This window comes from Anas platyrhynchos, chromosome 9 (genome assembly GCF_047663525.1).
Source record: "Anas platyrhynchos isolate ZD024472 breed Pekin duck chromosome 9, IASCAAS_PekinDuck_T2T, whole genome shotgun sequence".
Taxonomy (NCBI): Eukaryota; Metazoa; Chordata; class Aves; order Anseriformes; family Anatidae; genus Anas; species Anas platyrhynchos.
Genome location: NC_092595.1, coordinates 11,598,910 through 11,626,653, shown reverse-complemented (window position 1 = coordinate 11,626,653; position 27,744 = coordinate 11,598,910). Strand labels below are relative to the sequence as shown.

The window sequence follows — 27,744 nt, the reverse complement described above, 5'->3', positions numbered from 1 at the left end:
CACCATCACCCCCCCCCCCCCAGCAGACGCTGGCTGATGACGTCACCGGGCCCGCTCGCCTCTCCCAATGGCGGGCCCGGCGCTCCCGCTGCCTGAGGCAGCCCCAAGATGGCGGCTGCCTCAGCCGCCCCGGGGCTGAAGCTGCAGGTCCCGGAGGGGCTCCCGGGGCCGGGTGGGTCCCGCACGGCCTCAGCGCCTCACGCAGCGCTGTTGCGGGCCCCGCCGTCCCCTCCAGCCCGCCCGAGGCTGCCTTGCTCGCCGCCTCTCCCATCCTGTGGGCTCTGGGGGCTTTGCCCGCCTGCCCCCAGCGTGGTACTGCCCCCGGTGTGAGGGAGCAGCCCAGAGGCCCCCTGAAGCAGCCCAGTGAGGGGAATAAAAACGAGCCAAGCACAGCAGTACGGGGCCCTGATGCCCACTGGGAGCATTTTGTTGAGCTTGTGGTCCTGGCGAGCCCCCCAGCCATGCTGGCACCTAAAGAGTGTGGGTTTCTTGCAGCAGTTAGGGGACACAGTGCGCAGAGCTGGGGTTTAGGAAAGCTGACATCGCTTGGTGACCCAGGGCTGGGTGCGGTGTGGCTCTGGAGCACCAGTCCTTTATAAAATGCCTCTCTTGGAAGAAAACATAATTGAGGCGGGTGATGGCAACGATTTAATTTGGCATAGCTGCCAGTTTACCTTGGGCTGCAACCTAGGAAAGTATGCCAGTAAGAAAAGAATATAAGATAAGTGGCCCTCTTGGTGGTTATTGTCCCTGAGCCTTGCTAAATGGGGAAAAGCACTGAGCATCCTTCAGGGGGGAAATGAAGGACTGTCCCATATGCAAGCCTGGCCTGCCTTTGGCCCTGCCTCCCCCTCAGCTGGCTGCAGCTTGTGTCCTCAGGCAGGTCGGGTCACCTCCCCGAACAGCCCTCACCATGGCAGGAGGCAGGATCCTGACCCAACAACTGCTCTGCTGTTAGCCTTGTTCACACCATCCCCTATGCTATTCAAAGACAGACCCTCACTGAAGAGGTTTTTGGTTTTAATTTTTTTTTTTTTTTTTTTTTTTTTTGTGAAGAAACAAAGTCTATCTCTGAACTTTAATTGCCATGGAACTGCTCTGAGTTAGAGGTGACTATGCAGACAATCTTTCTTTTACACATCTGCATATGGCTTTTGCAACATTACCCTGTATGATAGTAAATCTTATACCATTGACACTGCATTTTTATCCTGAGATCTTCTCCTGGAAGCCTGGGGCTTGACAGCAATCTAAGTCCCAATAAAGTGAGACTTTCGCAGATTGCACTGCTCTGAAATCTGCACTTTCTTTCTCATTAGAACTGTCCTCAGACCTGCTCTGGATCATGTTTGCTTTTACACACCCCCAGGAAATTGTGGAAAACTCACTCCCTCAGACAGGCATGTTGGACAAACTTGCTTCCTCCTGCTGGATTTTACAGCTGCAAACAAGGCTTCAAAACAAAACAAAACAAAACAAAACAAAACAAACTTACTAGCAACACCAACAGCCCTGCTCTGAACATGTGGGATGCTTCCCTGGATCCCTGCTCATTTCCTGTAGTGAAACACAGACACACCAGCTCGGTGCTGTCCTGAAGTGTGTGGAGGCTTTTTTTTTTTCTCTCTCTCCTTCTTTTCTTTTCCCTCCTTCCTTGTGTTGATTTGTGGGGCCAGAATGACTTTGATTTCAGCAAGTTTGCTGTTTATTCACGTCACAAGTTTGACAGCTTTACACCAAATCAGATTGCTGGGTTTCAGGAGAGCTCTGAGGCGTCACTGGGAGCTCCTTTAGATTAAACTCGCCTCCCCGGTCTCCCCCCTCTCCCCCTCCTTCAGAGCCATTTAAACCTCGCTGGGGCTTTAACAGAAACCTGCTCCCAAGACCTGCGTTTCATTCTGCCTCTAACATGGTAAGTGCTCTTTGCATTTCTCTCGACCTGGAGGCAGAAAAGGAGCAGCTGGTCTCTTTGCCTTGGGGCTTTGCAGGAGGTTTCGTGCCCTCTAAGATGGGGAAGGAAGAGGGCTCTCCTCTACCTGCAGGAGCAGTCCCTGCTGCTCTGCCTTCCCAGGGATGGGCAGATTCCCCTCTCGAGGCTCCAGGCTCTGCCGTTGCTTTGCAGAGATTCAGATCGTGCTTATTTGGAGGAGGGAAAAGGGGTGACTCCAGAGACAACCCCCAGGCTTTGCTACTGTGCAGCCTGGGACTCCTGCAGAACGGCAGGGGCAGAAAAGAGAGCAAGCAGCCTGGAGGTGACTCCGCTAGCTTTGTGCAGCTGTAGACCTGAATCAAGCCCTCGAGGTGGGACAGACGAACCGGCCGAGGACAACCTGGCTCCTCTCTCCATCTGAAACCCGCTCGGGACCGTAGCATTTCCCAAGGCACCGCAGCAAACTCAGCCCAATCCCTGGCACACCTCTGCTCGGAGCCCCTCTGCCACGGGGGGCTGCGGCGGGGGCGGCACCGCCGGGTGCCCAGCGGCTGAGAGCGGGGCGCTGCGGTGCCACCGGGCTGGGGGGGGGGGACATGAGGAGGGACCGGGTCCCCGAGCGGGCACCCGGGGCGGGGCTGGGAGCTGCGGGGGGGGGCAGCGGTGTCCTGAGCCAGGCACCTGAGCGAGCCCCAGCTGGGACAGAGGGGAAGGAATTATTAAGGGAAGGGGGTAAAGGGAGAGGGTAAGGGGGGAAAAAAGCTCTTCCCCGCCGAGGAGGGACCCTCCCGGAGCGCTGGGATGCTCCTCACCGGGATGCGCCCCGCTGAGGGTCCAGAGGAGGGCTGACACCGCCTCCCCCCCGGGGCTTTCCGCAGCCGGAGGGGCAGGAAGAGAGGAGAGGGGGGACCCAGCCGCCTCCCCTCCCATCCCCACGACCCCTTTTCCTTCCGCAGAGCGGCGGCCGGCCGTGCCCGCAGCCGGACTTCAGCGGGGGGCCGGGCTGCTCCTGTCCCTGGCCGGCCCCCGGTGGGGTTTCCAGGGAGAGCCGGGCCGCCGGCTGCGCCGCGGAGCCGCCGCTGCACGGCCAGGGCCGGCGGGAGGCTCGGCAGCCCGGTAAGTGGGGGGCGAGGGGGGCCCGGTCCCGGCAGGGAGAGAGCGGTCGGAGCGGGCTAACCCCGCGCTGCTGTCGCCCAGGCCGGCTGTGCACCCCCGAGCTCGGTGGGCAGGACGAGGTGTGGCGGGGAGACCAGCTGTCCTCCCAGCTCTACAGGAACAAGCAGGTAAGGGTGTCCCCCCCCTCGGCAGCCCGCACTTCGCTGCGCATCTTCTGGGGGTGGGGAGAGGGGCTGACCCCGTTCTGGGGGTTCTCCGGTCCTTGCTTGAAGTGTTTGTCTTCCCCATGTTGTCCCACGAAGATGGAACAACTGTTGGGAGGTTCTCTGCTCACCTTCCCCCCTCTTACAGCACATTGCACAGGGGAAGTCCGGGGACTTCAGGCTCTGACGTTTCAGAGCCTCATGCTGTTAACTGAAATTACACTATGTCTGTCCTAATCCATCAGGATTACCTTCATGAGAAACGATTCCACCAGAATTACCTACTCATATATATGGAGGATCAACCATTTTGACCAACAAGCATTGCCTTGTAATTTTCTCTCCTTTCCTTTTTTCCTTTTTTTTTTTTTTTTTTTTTTGTGAATTGCATCAAGCAACAGGACAAATTCTGAACAGTCCTAGATGAAGGAAATCCAGAGAGATCATTCTGAAGAAACACCGGGAGTGATATCTTGACACATTAAAGTCAATGGAACCTCATTTACTAAGTTTAAGGTCCCTGGAATCAAATCCTCGTTCCAGACATCAGTGTATTTTGTTCTTTGGCTCAACCTTAATCATTTAAATCAGTGTTTTTTGGGTGCAAGAGATCCTGCCAATGACAAGTGCATCTTTCTTCTGTTCCTATCCCCATAAATTGTTAGCCTCCAGCTTCTTTCTCCTTTTCTCCATCAGCCAACTATACACTGGAATGAGAGGGATGTAAAAGGATGCTTACTGCCACTGTGGAGGAGAGCTGGTAGCTTCTGTCATGCCTGTGACAGTTTCTGGCTGTTCATGGGACTACCTGTAATTCTTTTCTATTATTATTCCACAGTTACAGGTGGTTAGGTGGTTTTGTTTTGTTTTCTCTCTCTCTCTCTGGAGTAATCTTTTCAAACACTTAGTGAAGAATAAAAGTCAAAAATGAAAGCTGAACAATCTTGCCAATTAGATACACAGAAGCAAGAGGCTTGAGGGGATGGGTTGCATTCACAAAGCAAACACCCAGTTCATCAAATCCAAGCAGCCTGTACCATAGGGCAAGTGCTATTAAGTTACAGAGTCAACACCTATTCAGCAGTATCTCTATTCTACAGCTTCAAGATACTTTGCTTCAGAAGGAAGAGGAACTTGCTAGGTTACATGAAGAAAATAATAACCTCCGACAATACCTGAATTCTGCCCTGATTAAATGCTTAGAAGAAAAAGCCAAGGTATTGTACTCAAACCTGTTGTATAAATGCGTGCAGAAGAAACACGTTGAATAGATACATGCCATTAAAATACGTGGAAGGTCTAAGAGTGCAGACAACCTGCAGCTGAGATCTGCTATTTAAGCTCACAGAGCTGTGAAATTGTTGCTCGTGGGTCTAAGGTGATGGTTTCCTTCAGGAGTAACATCCTATCAGGTTCTGACTGTGAAAACATTGTAGCCCATAGCATGATTAAATTTAGGTTATAAGTAGAGCAAGGTAAAATTATTTGGTCTAAAACTTTTTTTTTTTCAGTGAGAAGTTCAGATTTGATCGTATTAAAATATTTATTAAAATTGTTTGTTTTGTCACTTACTCCTTTGGATAAGGATTAGATTTTCCATTTTGTATGCCTTGGATGATTTCTTTTTTGTTTTGTTTTTGTTACCTTGCCATGGTACATTTTATTCATTTACATTAGAACACTGATCTTCTCATTTTTTTCCAATTTATTAATTAGTATTATGTATTAGTATTATAATTAGCATGTTAAAAATCTTAATATTTACTTTTTTGATATTTTAATTCTCTCCCAAAAGAAAATTAAAATATATATTTCTCATCAACCTGAAGATTTAAAAAAAAAAAAAAAAGTATTTCAGACTTTCCCATGAAAACAAGCGATTATTTCACACACACACACACAGAATTTCTAGGTTGGAAGAGACCTCAAGATCATCGAGTCCAACATTTGCTCAGCTCTTTGGATTGGGCATGCAGTAAAAAGGCTTACAAAAAAAATAGGGGCCTTTCCTTTTACGTCCTATTCCCAGCTGATGATGTGGCACATCCACCCCTCAGCCATGCCAAGACCTGGCTCCTGGTAGTAGAAGAGGTCTCCTTCATTGGGCCTTGCAGGGAGACACGGCCACCCCTCGATGCTATGTGGAGGAAAGTCCAGTGTGACACTGTCATGGGAGGTGGCCAAGCAGCAAGTCCATGACATGGTGGGGACCTTCCTTGTTATTCCTGCCTTTCTTTGACCATCCCCAGGGGCCTGAAGGGCCTTCTTCCCAGCAGCTGAGGTGGATGAAAGAGCTCAGGGTTGTGGAGGCTGCAGCTCCAAGTGCTCCCTGGCTGCAAATGCACCTGCCCCAGCATGACTTACCTCAGCATCCTCCTCTTTGTCAGACTGCCACGTTCCCCCCCAATACCCCACTCACCTGCCAAATGCTGCTGGCAGCACCAGCACGGAGAAGTGCAGCACAGCCAGACGGGAGCTCTCATTTCACGCCTTACTGAGTGAGAATGCAATCAAAGCACAGGCCTTATTGACATTGTCAAATTCTTCTCTTTCAGGGACTCGGTTGTTTCAGAGGCTGTAAGGACAAAATAATTAGTCATATTCCATATGTTTAAGGAGTCCAAAAAGAGCACAGGGTGGAAATAAAAATATTTTTATAAGGACAGTAGTAATTGCTTTGCCCACCTAAAATCTGATATCAGAAATATGTTACTTACTGGTAACTAAATAACTGACCTTTAATTAATCTTCTCTCTCTCTCTTTTTTTTTTTTGTTTTAAATTTAATAGAAAGTGCTATCCTGCCATGGCCAAAAAAACTCTGCTATTCTCAAAAGCACCAAAAGGAGATTAAAAGAGGACTACTGCTTTACTCCTCAAGAAACTCCTCATGCTTCCAAAGCCAGAAGGAACCTCTTTAATGAATTCACTGCCTGTGAAGAGCAAGCCAGTCCTGCTGTGGACAGCTGGGTCTTGCAGACCTTAGGACTGAAAGATGTCGACACCATCGATGAATCTTCAGCTAACTACAGTGCCCTCTCCTCAGACCTTGGAAAAGATTCATACTGCCTGAGCCCTGATGAAGCAATAGACTATGGCCACAGCGAAGGAGCAGCAGCAGCATATAGCTACAGCCACGTGCCTCCAGATAACAGCAGCGTCCACCCATGCAGCACGGACTCTACCTTCCTTCCCCAGTTTCCTTCCGCACCCTGCATCTCGTCACCAGTGCCAAGTATTTCCTCCCTCCCAGCCTATGGGTTGCCATATTTGACTAACGATTTGTCACCTAACAGAACAGAAGTGGCCTTCACAACATCTCTAAGCCCTCACCGCAATGTGAGAACACACACCTTCCACCAAGGACAAGCTTTTGTGCGCAGAGAAGATGATGGAGGATGGAGATTCACCTGGGTGCCCAAGCAGGCTGAATAAAGCACCTGCATGAAGGGTCAGCTAGAGGGGATGTAAGAGACATACACTTCACCCTGTGCTCGAGACAAGTTCAGACATCAGAAACAAGCCTGTTAAATGCTACCCTGCCACCCACCCATTCATCATTCCCTTCCAGATTTTCACAGGTGTGGCTCCAGATTGCACTGAGACAGGTATCTGCCCCAGGCCAGGTGTTTAGATTGGACCCAATTCTCTTGTGCCTGTGTTGAGATACCTACTTTTTCTCACATCATGGTTTCTGTCATCAACTATTCCTTCTTAACTGGTGTCTTCCAGACTGAACTACTTTCAGCATTGATGGTCACGCCCACATGCATCAAACTGGAAGGGATTTGGGGAATACAGTTTGGAAATAACATCTCTCCCCAGTACCCACAGGTGACAAAGATGGCATAGGCTGAGGGTCAGCATTGTCTGTGATTTGGGTCTCTTGGCTATGTAGATTGCCTTGGATTAAGGCAACCACTCTATTTGTTAACATGTTACACTAGGTTGTCCTACCTGCAGTCACTTGGTGCTGTCATTTTTTATTTTTTGATAATGATTCAAAAAGCAGGACTTACTTCTGTTGCCTAAAGGCTACATAATTACAAGCAATTCAGCAAGTCTGAGATTTTCTTCTGCTGTGATTAAAAGACCAATGTGTTTTCTGCATTATGTTTTAAAGGTATTTTATCTGTCAGGAATTAAACCATTTAGAGCCCTGTATCTCACCAACTTTAGCTACAGAACAGGAACTAGATTTGAAGATGGCTGTGGAATAATAACACTGTCATCCCCAACCAAGGCTGATACATTAGTGGCAGGCATTTCCTCAGCTGTGGTGGAAGTACACTCAGAGCACTTCTTTCTTCTGCAAAACATGCATTCCCCTCAGTTGCAGGATCCCGCTAGCCTTCAGTCAATTTTTCATCCCTATCTACTGGCCTGATAATGATTTTTTTGTTGTTGTTGGTGGTGTATTTTTATTTTTTTTGAAGGAAGCCACTCTTGGCTTCAGAAGTGGTTTCTGTGGATTCCACTGGGCTATTTTGCACGTGTGAAAGTGGAGGTGATGTTTCTAGGGAACAGCTTCTTGACCTTTTTGTCTTGATCTTTGAGATCATGCAGATTTACCTGCAACCAACATCAGCCCAGAATCAGGGCTGTTTCCTCCTCCCTTCATGCTTCCTGTGGGAAATGCTTCTTATGTTTCTCCTGGTTTGTGGAGGCAGTATCACTTAGTGATTTGGGAGTGTTTGGGAACTCGACCTTCAACACCATCTCTTGCCTCTTCATGTCTCTGTCAGGCAGTGGTGACCTGAAGCTAAGACCGTGACTGCCTTGAGAATGCTTTAAAATGCCTGGTGAGGAGGTGCTCCAACACTGCCCAGGGCTGTTGGTAACACTACTACTGATATGAAGTCATGATGCAGATCATAATGATATGACCTGCAGTAAGCTCACTGGTGATATTTGTGTTACATTTCTTTGCCACTTTATAGTAGTTTGATGCCTAAACATTGAAAGTGAAGGGAAGGATTTGGTTATTCTGGCTTTCAGAACGGCCCCAGTGACATTGAGGAAGTACTTTCATAAGTAAAAATAACCATGTGTGAGGATTTCCTTCCAGTGGGCTTATTTTTCTACAGAAAACTAGGTATTTTATTTTTTTAAAGGGATAAAAGCATCTCCCAAACAGCCTCTTGTGCCTTAGAATTGCAATATTTGGATTTCTCCGTGGGGAGCAATAGTGATTTCCCAGAAGACTTTTAAATAAACAGCTGTCTTTCTGTGTAGTTACTTTAAAGTCATAAGGCAGACTTCCAGAATAGGCTATTTGAAAGCATGATTGTAGGCACTATTGCACTAGATTAAAAACAATAATGCACATGAAATAAATACAAGATTATTTTTTTCTGGGGTTTTGTTGTAGTCTGTGAAAACATGGCCAGCTGATAAAAACTGGTCAGACAAGACCGCTGATCTATAGCACTTTTCTGCTTTTCAATGAAAGTATATTAAGAAAAGTGTTTTTAAGGAAACTGTGTACATTTTTGTTGTTGTTGTTGTTTGTTTTGTTTTTGTTTGTTTGTTTTGGTTTTTGTTGTTGTTTTTTTCTCCTCAAGGCATTTTTCTACTAATAGACTCTAGATCTACTATATAATGTGGCACTGAAGAAAATAACTTTGTTCATTGGAGTTTTTATTGTTGCATATCATAGTGCAGAAAATTTCTCACCTTATCTTAAGTGATGGGAAGCCCTGGTATTTGTGGTGATATGGGATGAACAACATGCAGGCAAATAGTGTGGCCAGAGGATTATACCCAACGCAGCTGTAGATATCACATCGTTCAAAGCAGCTGTAAAACTTAATCAGAGAAAGATCTCTGTATTCTAATGGTGCCGAATAATATTGCCTATGTTTTTCAATGATATGGAGTCAGTAGCAGTAACAAATTGCTGACAAAACAAATAATAAATCATATTTTGTTTTCTCTAAGGAGAGAAAACCTTTCCCATTTGATGTTTGCTTTCCACATCTTTAGATCAACTCATTTTGAAAATTTCTTTGCAGAGAACCAGCACAAAGCAGTCAGATCTTTGGTACAATTCCAAGCAGGGTTTCAGTGGAACTGAAACAGTGCTTGAATCTGTGCAGCATTTTGTTAGAGGATGACTGGCCCCGTTGCCTCATAGCAAATAAATTATAGATGTAACTGAATAGTTCAATAAATACTTCACCTAAACATGTCTTCCTCTTTTGCTGCAGGCTCCTGAGTTTTGCTCAGCACAAAAATATGGTCCCATAGTGCTGCTCCTGGCTTGTAAATACAAAAACTTACATTTTCTCACAGTTTTCTAAAGTAGAATTGTATCTGCTGTCTGCTCCATGTGAACAATGCTGCTGATTGCCATAGTAGAAGGAGCACACTGGAAAGGAAATTCACCTAATAACTAAAGGTGACTTCCCCTCCCCCCGACAGCATCATTTGAATGAGTATTTCCTTATCTATCATTAAGTACAATGCAAACAAGCATTGTACTCTAGCACCAGTGCACAATAAGCAAGCCAATGTGAGGACTGAGACTCTTCTGCTTTTCTGTTTCTCTATAAACAAGAGGAAGAAGCTCAGGATTCTGATACGGCCTCTGGTACGCTACTTCACTTCTGTGCTTTGATTTCTACTGGTTCCACCACCAGATCAGTTCATAGCAATTTAACAAGAAAAACACAATACTTGCTGCTGCAAAATGTGTGAGGTTCCCCCTTGCCCAGGAGCAGCTCCAGATGTGTACCTCTGGGACTGGGAGGCATGACTTGAATGGCCCATGGGCACTGGGAGGCTCTTTGGGCAATGGAAACTTCATCATCTGTAAATATCCATTTTGTATTAACATATCTGTTTTATTTTTTTATTTGAAGTTTTTTCTTTGTGAATGGAACACATGCAGCTGCACACTTTAAAACAACCCATGTTTCTAGAATGTATGCTATTAGAAACAAGTTAATTTAACACGATGTTTGATTTTTGTGATTGAGAGTCTATGATTATACATAAACATCAATTTTACCTGTATAATTAAGTTTAAGTTATGTCTAATAAAACTTGAAATAACATCTAGTTGATGCAAATGTGCCCACAACTACACACTTCAACATCTATTAAACAACCATTGTTCACACTGCACAGCATAACACCTAGCAACTACACGTCTCTTCAGAGGACTGAGGGAGATCTTTATTTCCTGCAAATATGAGTGTCCACACAAGCAGGTGCAGCTTGTGAGCAAGTTGTAACAGAAGTAAAGATGCAATAGCCACAGGTATGCCACTTCAGCCAGGGCTTGCACAATACCTTTCAGTGATCCATTATTGTTTTCACTAACAGATTCCACACTACAGAATGACTAGGACTGAGGGAAGTACTGTGCTTTATGCACAGTACTTTTTGTTATTTTTTGTTACTTTTTTGTTATTTTTGCAGCAAACTCACTTAATAGAACTACACCTCCTGTCTTAGTCTTCTGAGCATCGTGACAGTACTCCGCATACTCTTGATTTTGACTCTGAAGTGATGAATTTTAAAGTGGCACCGAGGTGTAATGTAAAGAGACTGAAGATGAGAGATAAGCATGAGTAAAAAATGCAAGTCTCTATTTAGTCAGCTATACTCAACACCAAAAGTCAAACTGTTATTTATTAACTTCCCTGTCTGACTGGGGAGGGTTAGTAGTGATCACACACCAGCTAGGACCAGCAAGATCAATTTTTCATTGGAAAGTGAAATTATTATTCTTTGTATTGCTCCTGAGATACAAAAAACCTTCTGCTTTAAACTCTTTTGTCCTCTAGAAGCCACTGTTAGCCTAGCAGATGATTCACAAACACCCTGGCTTGTTGCCAGGTAGATGACACCCTGTCACAGAGAGCGCAGTCTATAAATAATTTGTAGAATGAGTTGTGATTCACCTAAAATGCCATCTTTCCAGCCATTCCTCTGGTTCATTAGTTGTGCATCACTGAGTTATTTCAAGGCTAAATATTTACATGCACCACAGCCCAAGGAAATCAGCATAATAGAGGAGTGTGAGCAACAGAGTATAAAAATCATCAGGGGCACGAACATCTGGGGGGGCTGCATATTTCCTGATTTAGTCAAAATTCCCACTCGAGTAGTAGCTGCGACACACGTATGGTCAGCCAAAACTCCCAGGTACCTCTCCAGAAGCTTATTATCCAAATAACACACTCATTGTTTATAAAAGCAACGTACGCATGGCTAACGTCTTCCACCACCGCCGTGTTCCCTGTTAATGATCGCAGAAGAAAGGGTCAAAAACAAAACAAAAAACGGGAGCGTGGGCGCTTTTCGGCACTTCCATGACTTGGGAAAGTGCCCTTGGATGAGGGGCAGGGCGGGCCAGGAGCCCCACCAGCCCGGGCAGCAGCAGCAGCGAGGCGCTCCCGGAGCCCGGCCGGGGCCGCCGGCTCTGGCCATGGTGCTGAAACGGCAGCGCAGCAGAGCAAGGCCCTGCGCATCTCAAACATTACATGCTTTATTTCACATATCCTAAGTTTAATACCTGGATGCTAAAGCTTGTTAGAGTTAAAATCATCATCACTTTTTTTGTTATTGTTATAGGGTTAGGTAGACCATCCAGATATCAACACAGGGTCTGTTATTTGGGGAACAGTGTTCAGTCTTTAGATACTCTCAAGTGAATTCTCCTCTCCTTTCCACCAATCAGGATCTCAGATACCCTCCCTCTTTTCAAAAAGTTTTATCCGAAGTTAAACCATCATAAATGGGACCTGAGATGTATAGTATTCCACTGCACTTTCCATCATCCACCCTGGAATTACATGACAGGCTGCTGCTGTGATGATTTGCAGCAATCAAAAGACAGAAAATAAGAACTGGCTTGCCAGTGATGAATCCCAGCAGTGCAAAATTATCCGGCAACTTCAAACAATAGTGAAAAAGAAAGATCTATGTAAATAAAGAGGTTCCTTGCAGTTTTCAGTTTTAAGAAGTGCTGACATCTCTTTCATTATACAGCCACACAGTTTGAAGGCACAAGTTACTCCTTCCTCTGGGAAATAGACACCACTGGCCAGCCCCAGACAAAATCCTAACCTGACAACAGCATATCCCCAGATCAGCTTTACTTAAAAGCTCAGAAGATTACTGTAGAACAAGTTAAAAATTAACTCAGCAGTATTTGAACTCAATTGCAACTGCTGTACCTGCTTTGAATTCCAGCTTCCTCACCTGGGCCTAGAATTAAACAGAACAAGTAGGAATTAAGTGATCCCTCCTTGCTTCAGGAAACAGGGCTAATTTTGATTACCCATGGGTCATGAAATATTTAACAATACCTTTCTGCAAGTGAATGGAGAAGCCCTGATTTAATACAGGTAGGTATTGTTTTAATTTGCCCGCTTCAGTTTCCTTCACAGACTGATGTTAATCTGGTGTTTATTCTTGCCTTCTTACCTGAAGCATTCAACAACACCGCTGTGTGAAAGCTGCTGTGTGCCTCCCCAATTGTTTCATTTCAGCAGCACTATTTTTTCTGAAATAAGTTGTTCATCTCTCACAGTCTAAAAATTGCACTGCCCACCGAAATCTGCATGAGTTAGTACTATCCCTGAGAACAAATGCAGCTGAAAGAGCTTTAAGTTTCTCCTTACTCAAAGGCCTTTTATCAGTTTGAAATATCATTACCTCAATGGCCCTGTGGCCATTTCAGAGGTGTATAAACACTTGTTGCCTATCTGTTAGCCATTCAATTACTAAGATCTTGATACTGTGTAAATATTTAACTACAATAGGGGATATAAATCAGAGAAAGTGATTTTGTTTCATTCCACTGGTGGCAGTAAATCACAGTCTATTCAGACTACTGGGCTACACCCAAGGAGCTGAGCTGTGAACACAGGCAGGCGTTATCTAAGATTTCCTGTAAAGCAAGTCCTAATCTAATTCAGACCTCATGGGGCAAGACAAGCAGTATACACCACAACTCCAGAAGCCAAGACCACTTCCAGAAATTTTTGCTAGGTCAGCCAGAAAATGAAAAACTGCCAGTACCCAACTGTTGGGCTAGGTTTCCAAAGGATGTGACCAAAACCCACAGAAGGCCTGTGAGAGCAGTTGCAAATGAGTTTGAGCCCCTGGATACTAACAACAAAAAGACAGCAAAGGGGAGGAGCAGTGAGTTCTGGTCTCATTTGTTTCCTACAGTAGCAGAAAAAGGATCTAAGTATCACCAGAGACAGCAGCACAAGACCAGTCACCCTCTCCACCCATGTTTCTCTGCTGTAACAGGTCCAGCAGCTGTTGCAGAAAGAGCCATCATGTGCTGCTACTCCAGAGATGCAACACAGTGCTCCCTATTGCAATGGGATCATGGGTTTTCTTGCATCTCCATCCCTAAATGCACTGGGATTCTGAAGTCAAAGTCTCCAAGGACATGGCTTTTTCTAGGAGTACTTCTTGCAGGGTATTTTATCTCGCCAGTGCCATGTGGTGGGCCCCAGCTCTACAGGCCCACTCCCGTGGGAAGGGAGGGAAGGGTGCAGTCAGAGGAGCTGCAACAGCCAAACTCCTCTGCAAGGGAGACTGATTGCAGAGAGGACATGAACATGCAAGTATACGACACCCCCCCACATCCACATGCTTTGTTCAAGAACTTTTCCAGGCCACACGGCATCACTTGTGGCAGCTGACAGTGAAAGTTAATCTGCCTCTGCAAGGGCTGATTGCTTTTTACTCTTGCCTGCCCTCCTTTTCCACTTGGCCCACGTGCAGGTACAAGTTTAGCAAGTGTCTGCAAGCCCCAGTGCATACAAACAAGCCTTGTGCAGCATTCTATTTTGGTTTTCTCTACCCCCCTTGTGGCCTCCCCTGGCTAAAGTCAAAGAAACACTGAAGCATCCAAGTAAATCAGCCTATTGCCTTTTCTCATCAACTTTAAAATGCTTTCCTTGATGCCAAAAAAATGACAATTCTCTACAGAACCAGGCTTGCAGGATAGTTGTATTGAAGCTATTTCTTTTTGCCTTGCTTTCCTGAAAGGCATGTTGGCAGGGGAACTTGTCTCTAGACTCAAGCCCAGCACCCCGTACTGAGCCCACAGAACGTGCAGGGCTGACAGAGTGCAGAGGGTGCCCAGCATGAATCTGCTCTGTGAGCATTTACCTCGTACCGCGGTCATCCTAAGACAGGTCAAATTAATCACACCAGAGCTGACAGCTGCTAAATAAAACCCCGTGAGGAGATGAGCCCAAATGCAATGCGTATTAGGCACCCTGAGGGACAGAGCTGAACACCGTTAACCAACCTGAGCTGAATTCCCCAAGGGCTGAATGCGTGAGGCAGAGCCCTGTGCTGGCAGCAGTGACTGAGCCCCTCGTTGGCTTGAGCAGAGGGGAGAGGCATGCAGTGAGACCAAGGTAGTGTGGTGGGGAGTTTCTGGCATGGCTGCATATGATGCAGGCAATTATTAATAAGGAAGCAGACCCAGTATCCCCTACATACTGCAACATTACACAGCCCTGTCCTGCATCGGCGCTGTTAAAGCTTTCACAACTATTTCTGTCACTGGACAAGCTCAGGCTGCCTGCAGCTGACTTCAACAGTTCTCCCTGCTCTCCTCTTCCACAGCAGGAAGTACACAGCTACATGGAGGGGAGAAACTACTCCCCAGAGAAAAAGGAGGGAGGGAAAAGTGAGGTTATGTTGATAATCACCATTTACCACAGGAGTTATCTGTGATTATTTGACCAGGTCAAAACTTTCTGTAGAAGGCAAGAAGTGGGATGAACATCAATTTAGAGGAAGGAACTGATTGGTAAATTGCTTTGAATTATCTTTGAAACAGCAGTTACAGTAGTATGGAGAATTTTTGGATGACTAGAAAAGAAAAAAAAATACAATCTTGTTTTAGTTGTTGCCCGAGTCCAGTTCAAGGGAGGTAATGTGCAAAAGGAAGCAAAGCTGGAGGAGCAGGGAGCAATATTAGTATGTATTCTTTTCTCCTTGATTTCATTTTCAGCCCACTTTGGAATTGGCTGTTCATTTCAGCATGGATGCACTCAGCAGTTTGTGACACACTGTGCTGTTTTGCTCTGCCGGCTGTGTTGCGCCTGCCAACATTTGTTGAGAAATAACAGGAGGTCACACATGGTGTCAAAAAAATACCCCTGGCACAGTACATAGAAAAAGGCATTGTATTAGTGGCAATGAATTCAGACCTACTGATGGTGGAATTAATGAAATCCGTGGCTGGCACTCTTCACATCCCAATAAAGGCTACAATGAACAAAGCAAATGTACTGGCCACTAGCCCGTAGGATCGGCAACCCCTGCTTGTCCAAGGCAGCTGGAAGCCCCTTGCCTTCCCTGGCAGGCCCTGAAGTGGAGAAGGAAATTACACGGCTTGCTCAAGATCTCTGCTCTCTGACTAAGGCAACAGGACATCAAGAGACAGGGAAGCCAAATAATGCTCAGTGGCATGGAGGACAATAAATGGTGAGCATTTACTGATTATTTTGACTTTCATGTTCTTGGGCTCTTTCAGATCCAGCTACAGGTGAGCAATATCCTCTCCTCTCTTGTTTTCATTTCCTATGAAGCTAAAGCCTGTTACCTGAGTAACAGCATTCACTCACAGTCTTCTTTCCTCTCCCCTTGGTGGTTTCCAGTCCCTTTTAGGCAACCTTCAGTAGTATTATGTTGGCCTTCATCTCTTCATCATCTGTGTTAAGCATAAACAAACAAGGATACACGTACTTCCAGATAAAATTCCCCATGATACAAGGAGAAAAACACTTTCCCAGGAAACACAACAAGGCCCCAGGAGGTGGTGTACCACCTCCTTCTTGCAGGTGGAAAGTTGGCTGGACAAGGCCCTGAGCAACCTGATTCAGCTTTGAAGTTACCCCTGTTTGAGTAAGAAAGCCTCTATACATCCCTTCCTACCTCAAGTTGTTAACGTTTCAGTGGTTCTAAGACCACACTTGCTCAATCAGCAATCTGTTCATGTACCATTTACCTGCATGTAGAGTCATTCACCTTTCATCCACCTTAGACTGACCTGGAGTATGATCCATCACTTCCCTTTTCCCTGTAGTATAGGGTTACAGATCTCCATTGTCACCCCTTACTCTTCCTTCTGTTCAAATGCATCAGAAATCCCACTTATCCACTCTAACTCTTCTAGGCATATCAAAGGACAGCCATTTCTGGTGGTTTCTGTATTAACCCTGGCTACGTAGTCACTCAATTTCAAAAGGACAATTCAACTCCTGATGTTTAAAATATAACTGAGTGCACCAAGTCAGACACATGCCAGGGTCAAGTCTTCTAAAAGAAGTACCCACAGATCAAAAAGACTCAATTAATTCCTTTCTCCTATGGCATTTTAATGTGATTCCTTCATGTTTAATGTTTAATATGAGTAGAATAATTTTTGTCTCTTGTAATTCCACATTAAGACAGATCAGAGACACCAACTGCTCCGACTGCACTCAATGCTCCTCAGTTGGTCACCCAACCGATGGCAGCAACCCTGGAAAAAGCCTGTGCAATTGGAAGCCTCTCCTCTTGTACTGTTTCTAACATGCCAGTAGGTAAACAGGGATGCAGACTGCCACACACACACTCCCAGGTTCACAAGAGACCCAGGAGCTCACTCTGCTGGGCAATTGTCATCCCTGTGTAAAATCTGTACAAAGCCTTCACTTTTACAGCAGTGCAGGATGCTGTTTGGCCCAGACCAAAGTACTGGGGCTTTACTCTGAAGCAGAAGTCCCCCAAGGATGCTATGCCCTTGTTTTTCTTCTGTGAAGTGGGCATAGTCTAACATGAACTTATGCTTTTGCATTTCAGAGGAGAAATTTCAAGTGAAAGCCTGCAGAGAGAAACAGCTCAGTGCTGGGGCTCAACTGCGCAGCCTCAAGCACCACTTTGGGCACAAGCAGCCGTCCTTCCCAGAGCTGCAGACTCAAGGAGGAGGTGCTCAGATCTCTGCTGCAGCAGCTCTAAGTTTTCCTAACCAGGGGATGGAGTACAAGAAGCAGATCACAACCTGGATTTCTCACACCACCTTTCATTCATTGCACTTATTAATACAATCAAACTGGTGTTAGTATTAGCAGATAACTATTCCAACAGTGCTCCCTTTATTCATTTCCATCCTCACACTATAGCTAGAGCACGAGTGGGGAGACCAAATCCATCTCTTGATTCAGAAGTGGAGCGTTGTGTCCAGGCTGACTAAAAGCAGTTTCACATCCTAACCCGAAGGCTGATTAAAAATCAGCTGTGAGATTGCTGTGCAATTCCACTGTAATCCATCCCTTATATCAACCTGAAAAGTTTGAGAGCAATCTTTACAGCTGTGGTTTGACTGATGGCCCCTAAAGCTAAGTTGAAAACCGTTGATTCCATTTTCATAGTGTTTGACACAGCCTTTTAATTCCGTTTTGAAAAAATGCCGTACAAGGAAAATTAAAAAGTTAAGACAGACTTTGAAGTGAAACATATTTGGGATGCATTTTCTACCTGGAGTGGAAATCTCAAAAATCAATAGTATTTCTTGAAGTAGTTTGATTTTTATGGAAATGCATTTTCTGATGGAAAACATTTTTGTTGGATTTTTTTTACAGGCTTTTCTCAGCTTTGAAGGAAAATATGGAGCATGGAAAACAGAGCCATCAATTGCAAATGCTCTCACATGGGAGATCCAGCTGCATACAGCAGCCTTGGCTGAATCAGTTTTGTACCAGAGCCACACTTAAGCTGCACTACCGGGTAGTCGGGGTGACAGTGACTATGATGTATTGATGTTCAGCTGTTCCTCCCTGCTTATAGCCAGTGTGCAGAGAAGCATTTTGCATCAGCTCCAAGCCAGCCAGCTACCTCTCACTAGTAAATGAAGAAGGATTTACCAGACACTACTGATGATCTGGTCTTGGGGTTGCAACAGCTTTTTGAAGATGGAGGAGGCAACCAGAATATGTGCTGATAAAGCCAGCAAACTTGGGACCAAGGTCTTTTGTTTTCTTTCCTCTGATGCTAAAGAGAGGAGCGTGCCTGGGTCTGCACAGAGTGTTCCTGCTGAACAATGTCAGACACACGCCAATTTGGAGGTCTGCCAGTCCAGAGCCACCTCGGTGAACCCATACTGCGAGGCAGAGAGAACACACAAAGACCAGACCTAGGTTATCACAGTCCTCCCAGGGAAGGCCAAAGCAGCCATTTGTCATCATTATGTTCCTCCCCTATTCTTATTTCTGTGCTCTCTACAAAATAAAGTAGTGCTTACTGAGAAATAAGAGGAGGGAAAGAACAACCTGAATACCTGAGACTGCCTAAACTGATGGAAATGATGAATAACAGCATGGCTGGCCTATTCTTCCTTCGGGTGTTGCATGACCCACTGCTTAAAATATCAGAGCCTTGATTTACTACATGTCACGGCTTAAAAAGGTTTTGATTGCTTGGCACCTCCCTTCTGCCAAAAACTTGGCTAGCATCCACCTGTGATGCTTCTGCACATCTTGCACGGCAGGATCCCCAGACGCTCACTTCTGGAGATTCAACTTTTTAGAAACCTAGTCTCAGTCTAGGAGGGCAGGTGCTAACATCAGACTGAAGGCTTTACACTTATTGCTAAAAACACATAGCTCTGGAAAATGACAACAGCAGGTAGAGAAAACCACGTGCCCAGATACTTCCACGTACAGTCCCATGAGATCAGAGTTGTGACTGTCACCCACAGAGAAGGTGAACAGTGCCAGGTTAGTGCAAAACCAAGGAATGACAAACAGAGGGGGCAAGGGGCACTTGTGGACACATGGGCATTGGTTGTGTTATCTTGGATCTGATCATTTACGCGAACAGCCTTTGATTAGCTGCTTCCTTGTTGACACTTGGTCTGGTTGAATTGAATGGCAGAGGACACTGGAGTTTCTTCACTGTAACAGCTGAAATGAGTACAAACAAGGAAGCTAGAGTAAATCACTGGCATACAAGTTACCATCACTATGCTCAGTATCCACCAGAGACTCATCTACTGAACTCTACAGTGAGAGCCTCAACAACATCGTCCCCCCAGGCGGGTCCAGGAGCTAGTTAGCTCCAGCAGGACTGTGAAACAGTGAGGTATGAGCTCCTGATCTCAAGAAACACCTTGTGGAAACAGCATGAGTTAGGTGATAAGGCAAGCTCTTGGCCTGGCTCTGACAGTAACTCCTGAGCCTCTCCCCTGAGTGGTATTGCTTCTCCTCCACTGCCTGTTAGGTGATCTATCTGTTTTCCTGCTGGAAACAGATCTCATTTCCTAGGGATTGGCAAAGGTGACCTTGTGAAGACCGTGAGCAATTCGTTTCCTGTTTCACAGAGACATTTTTGAAAGAATTGGTTATTCACTCTGGCCAGAGGAACGATTCCATTTTAAGCCACCCTCCATTTACTGACACAGTTCATCTGCCTGGGATGCACGCTGCATTTGCGATCAAGCATAGAATTATTAAAGGAGAGTTTTCTTCTACCACCATGTGAGTACACCCCTGCAACTCCACCATACCACTCCTGCCATACATTAGGAGCCAGCATGATAGCAGTAGCAAGAGTTTAGTGGGAAATGGTTTTTGAAGACTTCCAGAAATCTCCCATCCTGTGCCAAGAATCAAGAGCTCTCCAGAAGTGAGAATAAAAGCCAAAGCTCCAAGTGTTCTGGGGGTCACATCTAACAACACAGAGTTGCCACTCCTGGCTCAGAGGAGCAACACCCTCATGTCCCTGTGGCAGGTGAGCAACGGGTCTCCAACAGCTCCTGAAGGGCGACCACACAGCTTTGTCTTCAATTGTATCAAGGAAACTCTTACAAAGAATGTTGTATTAAGCTGCTATGTTCCTACTGAGTGTGAGAAACCCTTGAGAAATCAAGTATTTCTAACAGCTCCCCTCTGCACAATCAAACTCACAGTAGACACCTGGGAAACCTGTCAGCTGAGACCCTAGGGGGGTAGCTGCACAGGGAGCCCAGTACTTGGGTGAAAGCAGAACTCATTTAAGCCCAACCATTGAGCATTTCTGAGGGGTTCAACCACCACATAGTCCATGGGAACTGGCTGTGAAAACACAGTTGTAGGAAAAGAGATCTTAAATCACCTCTTATCCCTCAGCTGCTGCCCTGATAGCTCATCTGTAGGGAGATAAAGGTGTTCATTTGTAATTATTCAAAAGAATTTGTTTGGAATTCTTTGGCATAATCTGTGATAAGGATCACTACATAATGCTTGACAAAGAAATAGTTACGACTAAAGTTTAAAACCTCATTTCTCATTGCCATCTTCTGGTCAGAGTGGTGTAGTGTATTTTCTTGCTAAAATACACAGCAATATAGGGCACAGATGGGTCACAAGTACAGTTCTGATTAGGCTGCAGTGATGTGCAGGACAGGTAAGAAAGCAGCTCTTTCCTGCCTTCACAGCCCCTCTGTAGCAGATGCTCAGAAGAGTGATTCTGTGAAAAATTATGCTTATAATTTCAATGTGCAAGACCAAAGCTCACTGAAACATCTTAAATGACTTTTTCTCATACTCTAGCGATATTAAAATGATTATTAGTCAAATATTTCAGTCTTAATTATGCTGAGTAAATGAAAAACAGCTTTAAAAAAAAATCACTCTGTAGTTACAGTCTGATATTTTCTAGATCACTACCCTCAGAGCTTGAATCCCTGGGGCCAGGCTAAAGCACGCTTAAGTTACATTTGGTGAATATTCCTTGTGCTAGCACACCAGTACTTCTGATCTGGGTGCAAAGTAGCCTTGTAGGTACACACATCACAGATCACAGGGATCTGGTTGTGTAGCTATGGCCCCAGAGTGCAGAGCTGCACCACTGGCCTGCCAGGGAATTGGTTTATGCACCAAACAGGCACAGACAGGACAGCTTCTGTTCACTGCCATGCTGACCTTGGCATCTGCATGCAAAAATTACTCTTGGTCCTTGCTACTTTTGACATCACCTACATGAAGTAAGGCTCCTTATCTAAGCTGCAGACACTGGTTTCCTCACACTATTACAGAAGAGCATTGCTCAAACTCAGTTTTCCCAGTTGCTTTCCTTCTTGAATACAACATCCCAAGCAGCTTCACCTGCAGCTCATTTAAACACAAAGCTTCCTCCAGATTTCCAGAAAACTCAAGGGCTTTTGCACAGCTCTCCCTGCAGACTGGAGGACAGAGGACTGGATGCCCTATACCTGCCTACACTTTGCTGAGATGTGCCCTCTGGCCATGAGTCACACACAACAGGGAAACAGTTGAATATTTACTCACGTCGTACCTCTTGACTAGATCATTTGGAAAACTTTTGGCCAATCCCCAAGCTCTGCTCCCTTTAGCCTTTAGTTAAACAAGAGGGAAAGTTTAACTGTTTTGTGAATTTAAAGCAGAACAAGAAAGGAACAATGAACATGAATAAGTTTAACCAAAGAGGGAATCAGAAGAGGGTATAGTAGGGAAAACAAACAGAGCTATTAGCAATAGCCAAGTTCCTTGCTTCTCTTGCAGAAATACACCTGACTGAGTCAAGGAGTGGGGCAGTTCCTGAGAGCTGCTCCTGGTGCCTCTACATTCTTCCTAGAGCAGCACAGTGTGGGTATTTTGCTCGTGGTTCCCTGGACGCTCTTCAAGCTGCCCCATTTTTCCTCTGCTCTCTTGGAGACAGCTCAGAAGAGTCCTTCATCTAAAGCATCACCACATACTGGCAGCTGGGGGGGACTGCTCTCACACACCAGACCACTTCTGTCCTCCCCCCACAGCCCACTTTTGTTCTACCTATCAAAGCCCATCTGCTGCTGAAACAAGTGGGAGCCCTGGTCTTCTCCAGCACCTGGGTTATCCATCATGTGTTACTGTGACAGTGCTGGCAGTCGATAGTCTCAGACTGGCTGCTCTTTTCCCAGTTCTGGTAATCTGAACCACAGATTTCTCTTCACCTCTGGTTTGTGACAGTTCCAGCACGTAACTTGGTTAAAACCAGGATTACAAGGTCTTTTACCAGGACATGTTTTCAAAGACATTTTCTGAGCCCTGGGGTTGAGTGATAACCATTTGTATATTCCTGCTTTACAAGCTACAAGCAAGCAGCTCAATAAGACCTTGCACACTTTGTGTTTCCTCAATCATTTAAGCAGTTTAGTAGACAAACAAGGAGGTGGATTACCCAAATATATATTTGTTTATAGATTCCATTTATTTCACTCAACTGTTTTAAGCAAATACCATTAGGGTGCTAAAGCCAGGTTGCATTCACAATCTGATTAAGTCTGTCTCTGTATATGTTTATACAGAGATCAGCCTTCACCTATACACTCACCCAGCAGTGGCCCTGCTTTTCTGGATAAGCACTGGCATCCAAGTCCCATAAATCAAACACTTCTGAAGAGATCCAAGCCATTAAGGCTATGTATTCTGAGGATGAAAATGTGCAGTATTGTGTGAGCATCTCAAGAAAAGGCTCTGTCCAGATTTGATTGGAAGCACCACCACCTTCCAAGTGATCAGATTTGTTTTGACTGATGCCATTGTTTAAAAGCCTCAGAGATGGTGTTACTGGTTAAGCATTCAAGGCACATCTTTGGCATCACCATAATATGCTTTTACATCTAGTAGAAGCTGGTGTTCTGAAATAAAAAAATGGTCCTTGAATCACTTGCACTAGAGAGAAGCAACAGATATCACCTGTATGCTCCTTTTGCAAGCCACACAGCCCACCGAGTTTGAAAGCTGTGATATGAAACATTCCCAAGGAGACCAAGTAGCAGAGAAAGACAAGCCCAGGAGCTATTCTGGCTTTGTTCTACTTATTCTTTGAGCAACTGAAATATTTTTTTGCTTAAATCTGCCATGTTAAGCTAGTTAAGGGATCATTCACACTGAAAGCAATTAACAATTAATAAGGGGAAATGGCTTGCATAACAGCATACCCATGAGAACATCATGCCAGGAGTGCTTATGAAACATTCATTGGCACTTTGATTATGATTATCTGCTACTTCTGTTGTTGTATTTACAGATTTAAGCTTCACAGCATGAGTTCTGTACAAAACTACTGTAAAACCAAATTCCTAGCAGTTATGAATGTGTCTAAACTTCTGGATCTGTCCCATTAATAGCACTTTACACCATTGGCAGCTACTGGACGTGCTAGGTCAAGAGCAGCATACACACCCAAAGAGCTGTGCCCTACAGACAGCCCTGAGTGCTGGCAGAATTGTAACACACAGAAGAGCAAATTGAGGTGGCTGAGGTTAATCCAGTGGAACAGCTGCTGCTTTAAGGAAGTCCAGGAGGCTCTTCTGAACTTATGCAAATAAAACTCATAGAAAGGGAGCCACATATGAACAATTTAGGCTTTTCACTATGTCTTAGCAGCAGCACAGCCCTCTTATATCTGCAGTTTGTTGTTGCAGTGCATTTTACACTGAGGTTGTCAGGCATACAATTCATGGACTGTATAGAAGACACTGGATGTGTGCAGGTGGCCTGCATTAAGTACCCATATTCTGTATAATTTCAGCTTTCACATACTAAAAAAAGATTCAGGAAAGAGGATTAGATGGAGAAGGAGAAGGAAAACAGAAACAGTTTCCAAAGCAGATTGATCAGACGCTACAGAATATTCTCTTGAGTTGTTTGATTCCAAATCAAAGACTGGAGTCCCCTGTGATGTCTGCACAAGTACTGCCTGAAGGACTGCACTGAACAGTGCCATGATCCACAAGTGAATGGTTACCAAAACCAACTGGCCACAGCAGAACCCAGGATTCATCCCTCTCCCTTGAGGACTGTAATCCTCAGCCTTACTCTGATCCCAGGCCCCTTTTTTCTGTCTCATTTCAAACAGATCAGACATGAGGATTGAGATTCCAGTCCAGCTGCATAAGAAGTGAATGGACAATTGCAGCAGAGCAAGGGAGATGCTGGCACTGCAGCCTCTATTGATTGCACAGCAAAGGCTCTGGTTTTGTCTTTAAAAAATAGTAGGTTGATCCAAATGATTTTTCCCTTGAAATAATTCAGTTAAATCACATGACAAAATAAATTTTGAAGCAAACACTAGTTTCTTAAACACCATAGCCTTCTAAGATGGTCTAGGAATTTGGCCAGCACGCCCTGCAATCACTGGGTTCTGTTCCCACACACACACGTATTTTCCCAGTATAACTAATGCAAACACTAATAACTTCTGTGTGAATGAGACATGAAGCCCACTTGTGGCAGGTTTTCTGGAGGAATGCTTGCTTGAGCTGGTTTGGAAGTGTCAGAAGTAACTTTGAGTCAGAAATCCTTCTGGCATGCATTGTTCAAGCACAACTCCTAATTCTGGGAGGCTGCAATTAAGGCCAAGACAGTTGCATTTCTCTTCCCCATACCATTACCCTTATCAGAGAAGGTTCTTTCCTATATTTTGATAGAGGATGATAGCAAACTTTATATGTACACATGTACTTTTGCATCTCTCTCTATATATACAAATGGTATTTGAAACTGTATGAAACTGTAAATGCTTATTCATTTGAACATTGCCATTTACATCAATAGGAAAACATCTGTAACCAAGGGCATATGCATTTGCAGGGACAGAACTGTGTATATATTACTGATTTATATTTATTTTATTAGAAAGTCCAAAAGGTATTTGACAGCACTTATGTAAACTGAGCTGATGTCGCTTCTGCATCGTAACACCTAACACTACAAAGAGCGCAAGTACTTGTGCTGCTACACAAAATATTTTATCTATTTCCAAATCAAACTCATCTGAGGCTTTTCCTCAGCAGGAGGAAAAATAGTCAAAGAACAGATTTCCATTTCAAAACCCAAATACCAGAGCTGTCCATTTCCAGCTGCACCAGCAATACACTACACTAATGCTAAACATCTACAAGACTCTTTGCCATAGTGAAGAATTAGAGAGAAATTGTACTAGAAAGATGTATGAAGCAAAAGACACTTTCTTTAAAACCACTTAAGTTTCTAGGTCTAAGGTAAAAAAATCCAAATTGCAAAGAAAAACAGTCATCTCAGGACTTAATTTCTTATCTCAGAGAACTTGCTATTTGAGAAGTGTCAGCTTGCAACACACGTGCAGGCTACAGGCAGGTCTTGAAAGGCTGTGTTATTATCATCTGTAATGAAGCCCAAGGGGTGTCAGGTGAGATCATGGCCCCACAGTCCCAAGTGCTCTACAAACCTTTCATCAAGGATGACAGCTCACTGGGATTAGTGCTCATGACACTCAAATTCTCTATATCCACCACACAAAGCACTGGGTGACTGGAGCCTTGATAGTGTCCATATGATGCTGGTCTACAGGTACCACCACAGCAGTATAAGCATCGCTACATGAAGAATATTATTGAGTCCATTACTCTGTTGTTCAAGCATTTTATGTGCATAAAGCCCCTACAGACAGCCTCATCCAATATTACTTTTCTTCCTTTTGTCATTCTAATGTGATTTTGGGGCTGTGATTCATTTCAGATTCACCAACACCCCTCACCCTCCCAGTACTAGTCACCAAGAGCAAATTTCCAAAACCCACCAAACAGTTTAACCTCTCACCAGTATTAGTTAGCTTAACCTAGACAGATAAGAGGTACACTTTAAAAGTATTCATAGTGGTAAAGAGAGCAAGTTCAACCCAAACTAATAAGTAATTCTAACATTTTAAACAAGGATGGCATGCTCCATGCATTAAATAATTCTCAAGGCATTCACAAGCAATTGTAGCCTTTTTCCACTCAAGAGTCACCATGTCTGCTACCTGTTAACATACCTCATCCACCTCTATATACTATCACTCCCTCTGCCAGAGGGATCACCTTTAGATTACAGTCTGTTCCTGGTAACTCCTGAATTCCAGCCCTCTCTGGTATGTACACTTATGAAAAGCATAACAAAGGCTTCTGGAAATTTGATATTACTTTAATAATTATTTACATTATAGCAGCACCATGAAGTGCGACCAAGACCACACAACAGTAAATGCTGTATATGCACTAAAAAGATACTTCTTGCCAAAACAAGCTTACAAGCTTGGCATAGAGTAGGGTCTTTGTTAAGCCTATTAGCATGCTGCTGACACCTCCAGGGGTCAGAGACCTGATCCTCCCTCTGCCAAGACTAGCTTCAGTGAATACACAGGCCTGTCAAGGGCCAGATCTCCTGTGCTATGTCCAGCTGATGAGCACGTGAGGAAGAGAGTAGCTGAGAACAGGCTGCCACAGCTACCCCTCCTCAAAGCAAGGTCTATATGGGGTGCACCCTAATCCTTCTGTCTTTTGTCACAACAGAAAGGAAACCTTGAAATTAAATGCATGCCTTCAATGCACTTACCTGCTTTGAAGAGGGGACAGTTCCACAGCTAAAACAGCAAATGTAGGAATTTCAAAGAGATTTTCTACATTCAAGGCACCAAGCACATCATGAAGGAGCAGCAAGGACTTGCAGCATAAGGGCCTTACCAGCCCATCACACACATCCGGGCAAAGCCAGCCTGGAAAGCAGCCAAGCTCAGCCAAGACCCTAAGTAACTAGAGACATCTAGAAATGTTCAGGGTGATGAGGCAGGTTCAAAGTCAACCAGGAAGACAATCCATGGGTCAGATCCAAAAATAGCCTGCTAGGCCTGCAGTGGCAAGGTACATCCAGGGTGAGGCCAGAAAATCATCCTAGGCACTAGGGTCTTACTCAATAGCACTAATCGCTAAAATTAAAGGAGTATCAAGTTACAGAACATGGCTCAAACCAGGCCTAAAGCCCCCAGCACGAGTTTAAATAGGATTGTTGGGCAGGGGCCATTAGTAGAGGGCCCAGGTGAGGCCTATTATTACCATCAGAGGCCTGACCTAGGTTTAGAGGCCTACCTTAAAGATTGTGGTTGTATATTTGCCCGTAGTTCCTCTAGCTACTAGAAGAAATTGGTGAAGTTTCTGCGTATCAGAAAACATCTCTGATTAGTTCTGTTTCTAAATCATTTATCCAAAATGGTATATTGGAATTTGTTCACGCTTTTCAGTTCAAAATGAGGTTAGAGATAAATACCCTGACTAATTGATGAAGAGATGTGTGGAGATTCACCGTGTACAAAAGTCACTCTAGACCCCAATTAAATATTGGTTGAGCAGTGAAATTTGCGTTCTGGTAAAGACAAGCTTGGTTTGAAACTAAACTTGGCTTATGGAAGATGACCTCCCTTGTTTAATTTTTATTTTCTTATAAAAAGAATAACTGTGAATTTTTAATATTTTGTTTCTGTTTTCCCCTTGGTAAAAGAATTTCTCTGCTCCTTTAATATATTTATATCACTGAATTTTTAATTCTCTAAAGCCTGGGGTAAAGAGTTTCACTTGTCCTCCTATTTTACCAGCCAAAAAGTGAATTCAGAACCCTGTTGTATTTGATGCAGTATAAACACTGAATGCATTCCAAAAAGCTATAAAGGCTAAAAGGCGAGACAAAAGAGA

General features: G+C 44.7%; 1 protein-coding gene and 1 long non-coding RNA gene across 3 annotated transcripts; one reads left to right on the top strand and one right to left on the bottom strand.

Moving 5' to 3' along the window:
- Nucleotides 1-63: 63 nt before the first annotated feature.
- Nucleotides 64-7,358, top strand: GMNC (geminin coiled-coil domain containing). Its single transcript, XM_072042705.1, has 5 exons — nucleotides 64-1,912; nucleotides 2,887-3,046; nucleotides 3,128-3,213; nucleotides 4,350-4,466; nucleotides 6,039-7,358. The coding sequence occupies exons 1-5, from the start codon at nucleotides 1,910-1,912 to the stop codon at nucleotides 6,681-6,683; spliced, it is 1,011 nt and encodes a 336-aa protein (XP_071898806.1). The 5' UTR covers nucleotides 64-1,909; the 3' UTR covers nucleotides 6,684-7,358.
- On the bottom strand, nucleotides 3,631-27,093 carry LOC113844498 (uncharacterized). Of its 2 annotated transcripts, none has more exons than XR_011811539.1 (3): nucleotides 26,615-27,093; nucleotides 5,669-5,824; nucleotides 3,631-3,956 (listed from the first exon to the last, which is right to left on the bottom strand). It is a non-coding gene; the product is annotated as an uncharacterized lncRNA (long non-coding RNA). The 2 variants fall into 2 exon arrangements; XR_011811540.1 differs by lacking the exon at nucleotides 3,631-3,956 and adding an exon at nucleotides 5,201-5,525.
- Nucleotides 27,094-27,744: the final 651 nt, after the last annotated feature.

Excerpts from the sequence above, each read along its gene's own strand:
- GMNC (XM_072042705.1), top strand. Across the intron at positions 3,214-4,349 it reads AGCTCTACAGGAACAAGCAG|CTTCAAGATACTTTGCTTCA; the intron begins GTAAGGGTGTCC and ends TCTATTCTACAG. Across the intron at positions 4,467-6,038 it reads GCTTAGAAGAAAAAGCCAAG|AAAGTGCTATCCTGCCATGG; the intron begins GTATTGTACTCA and ends TAAATTTAATAG.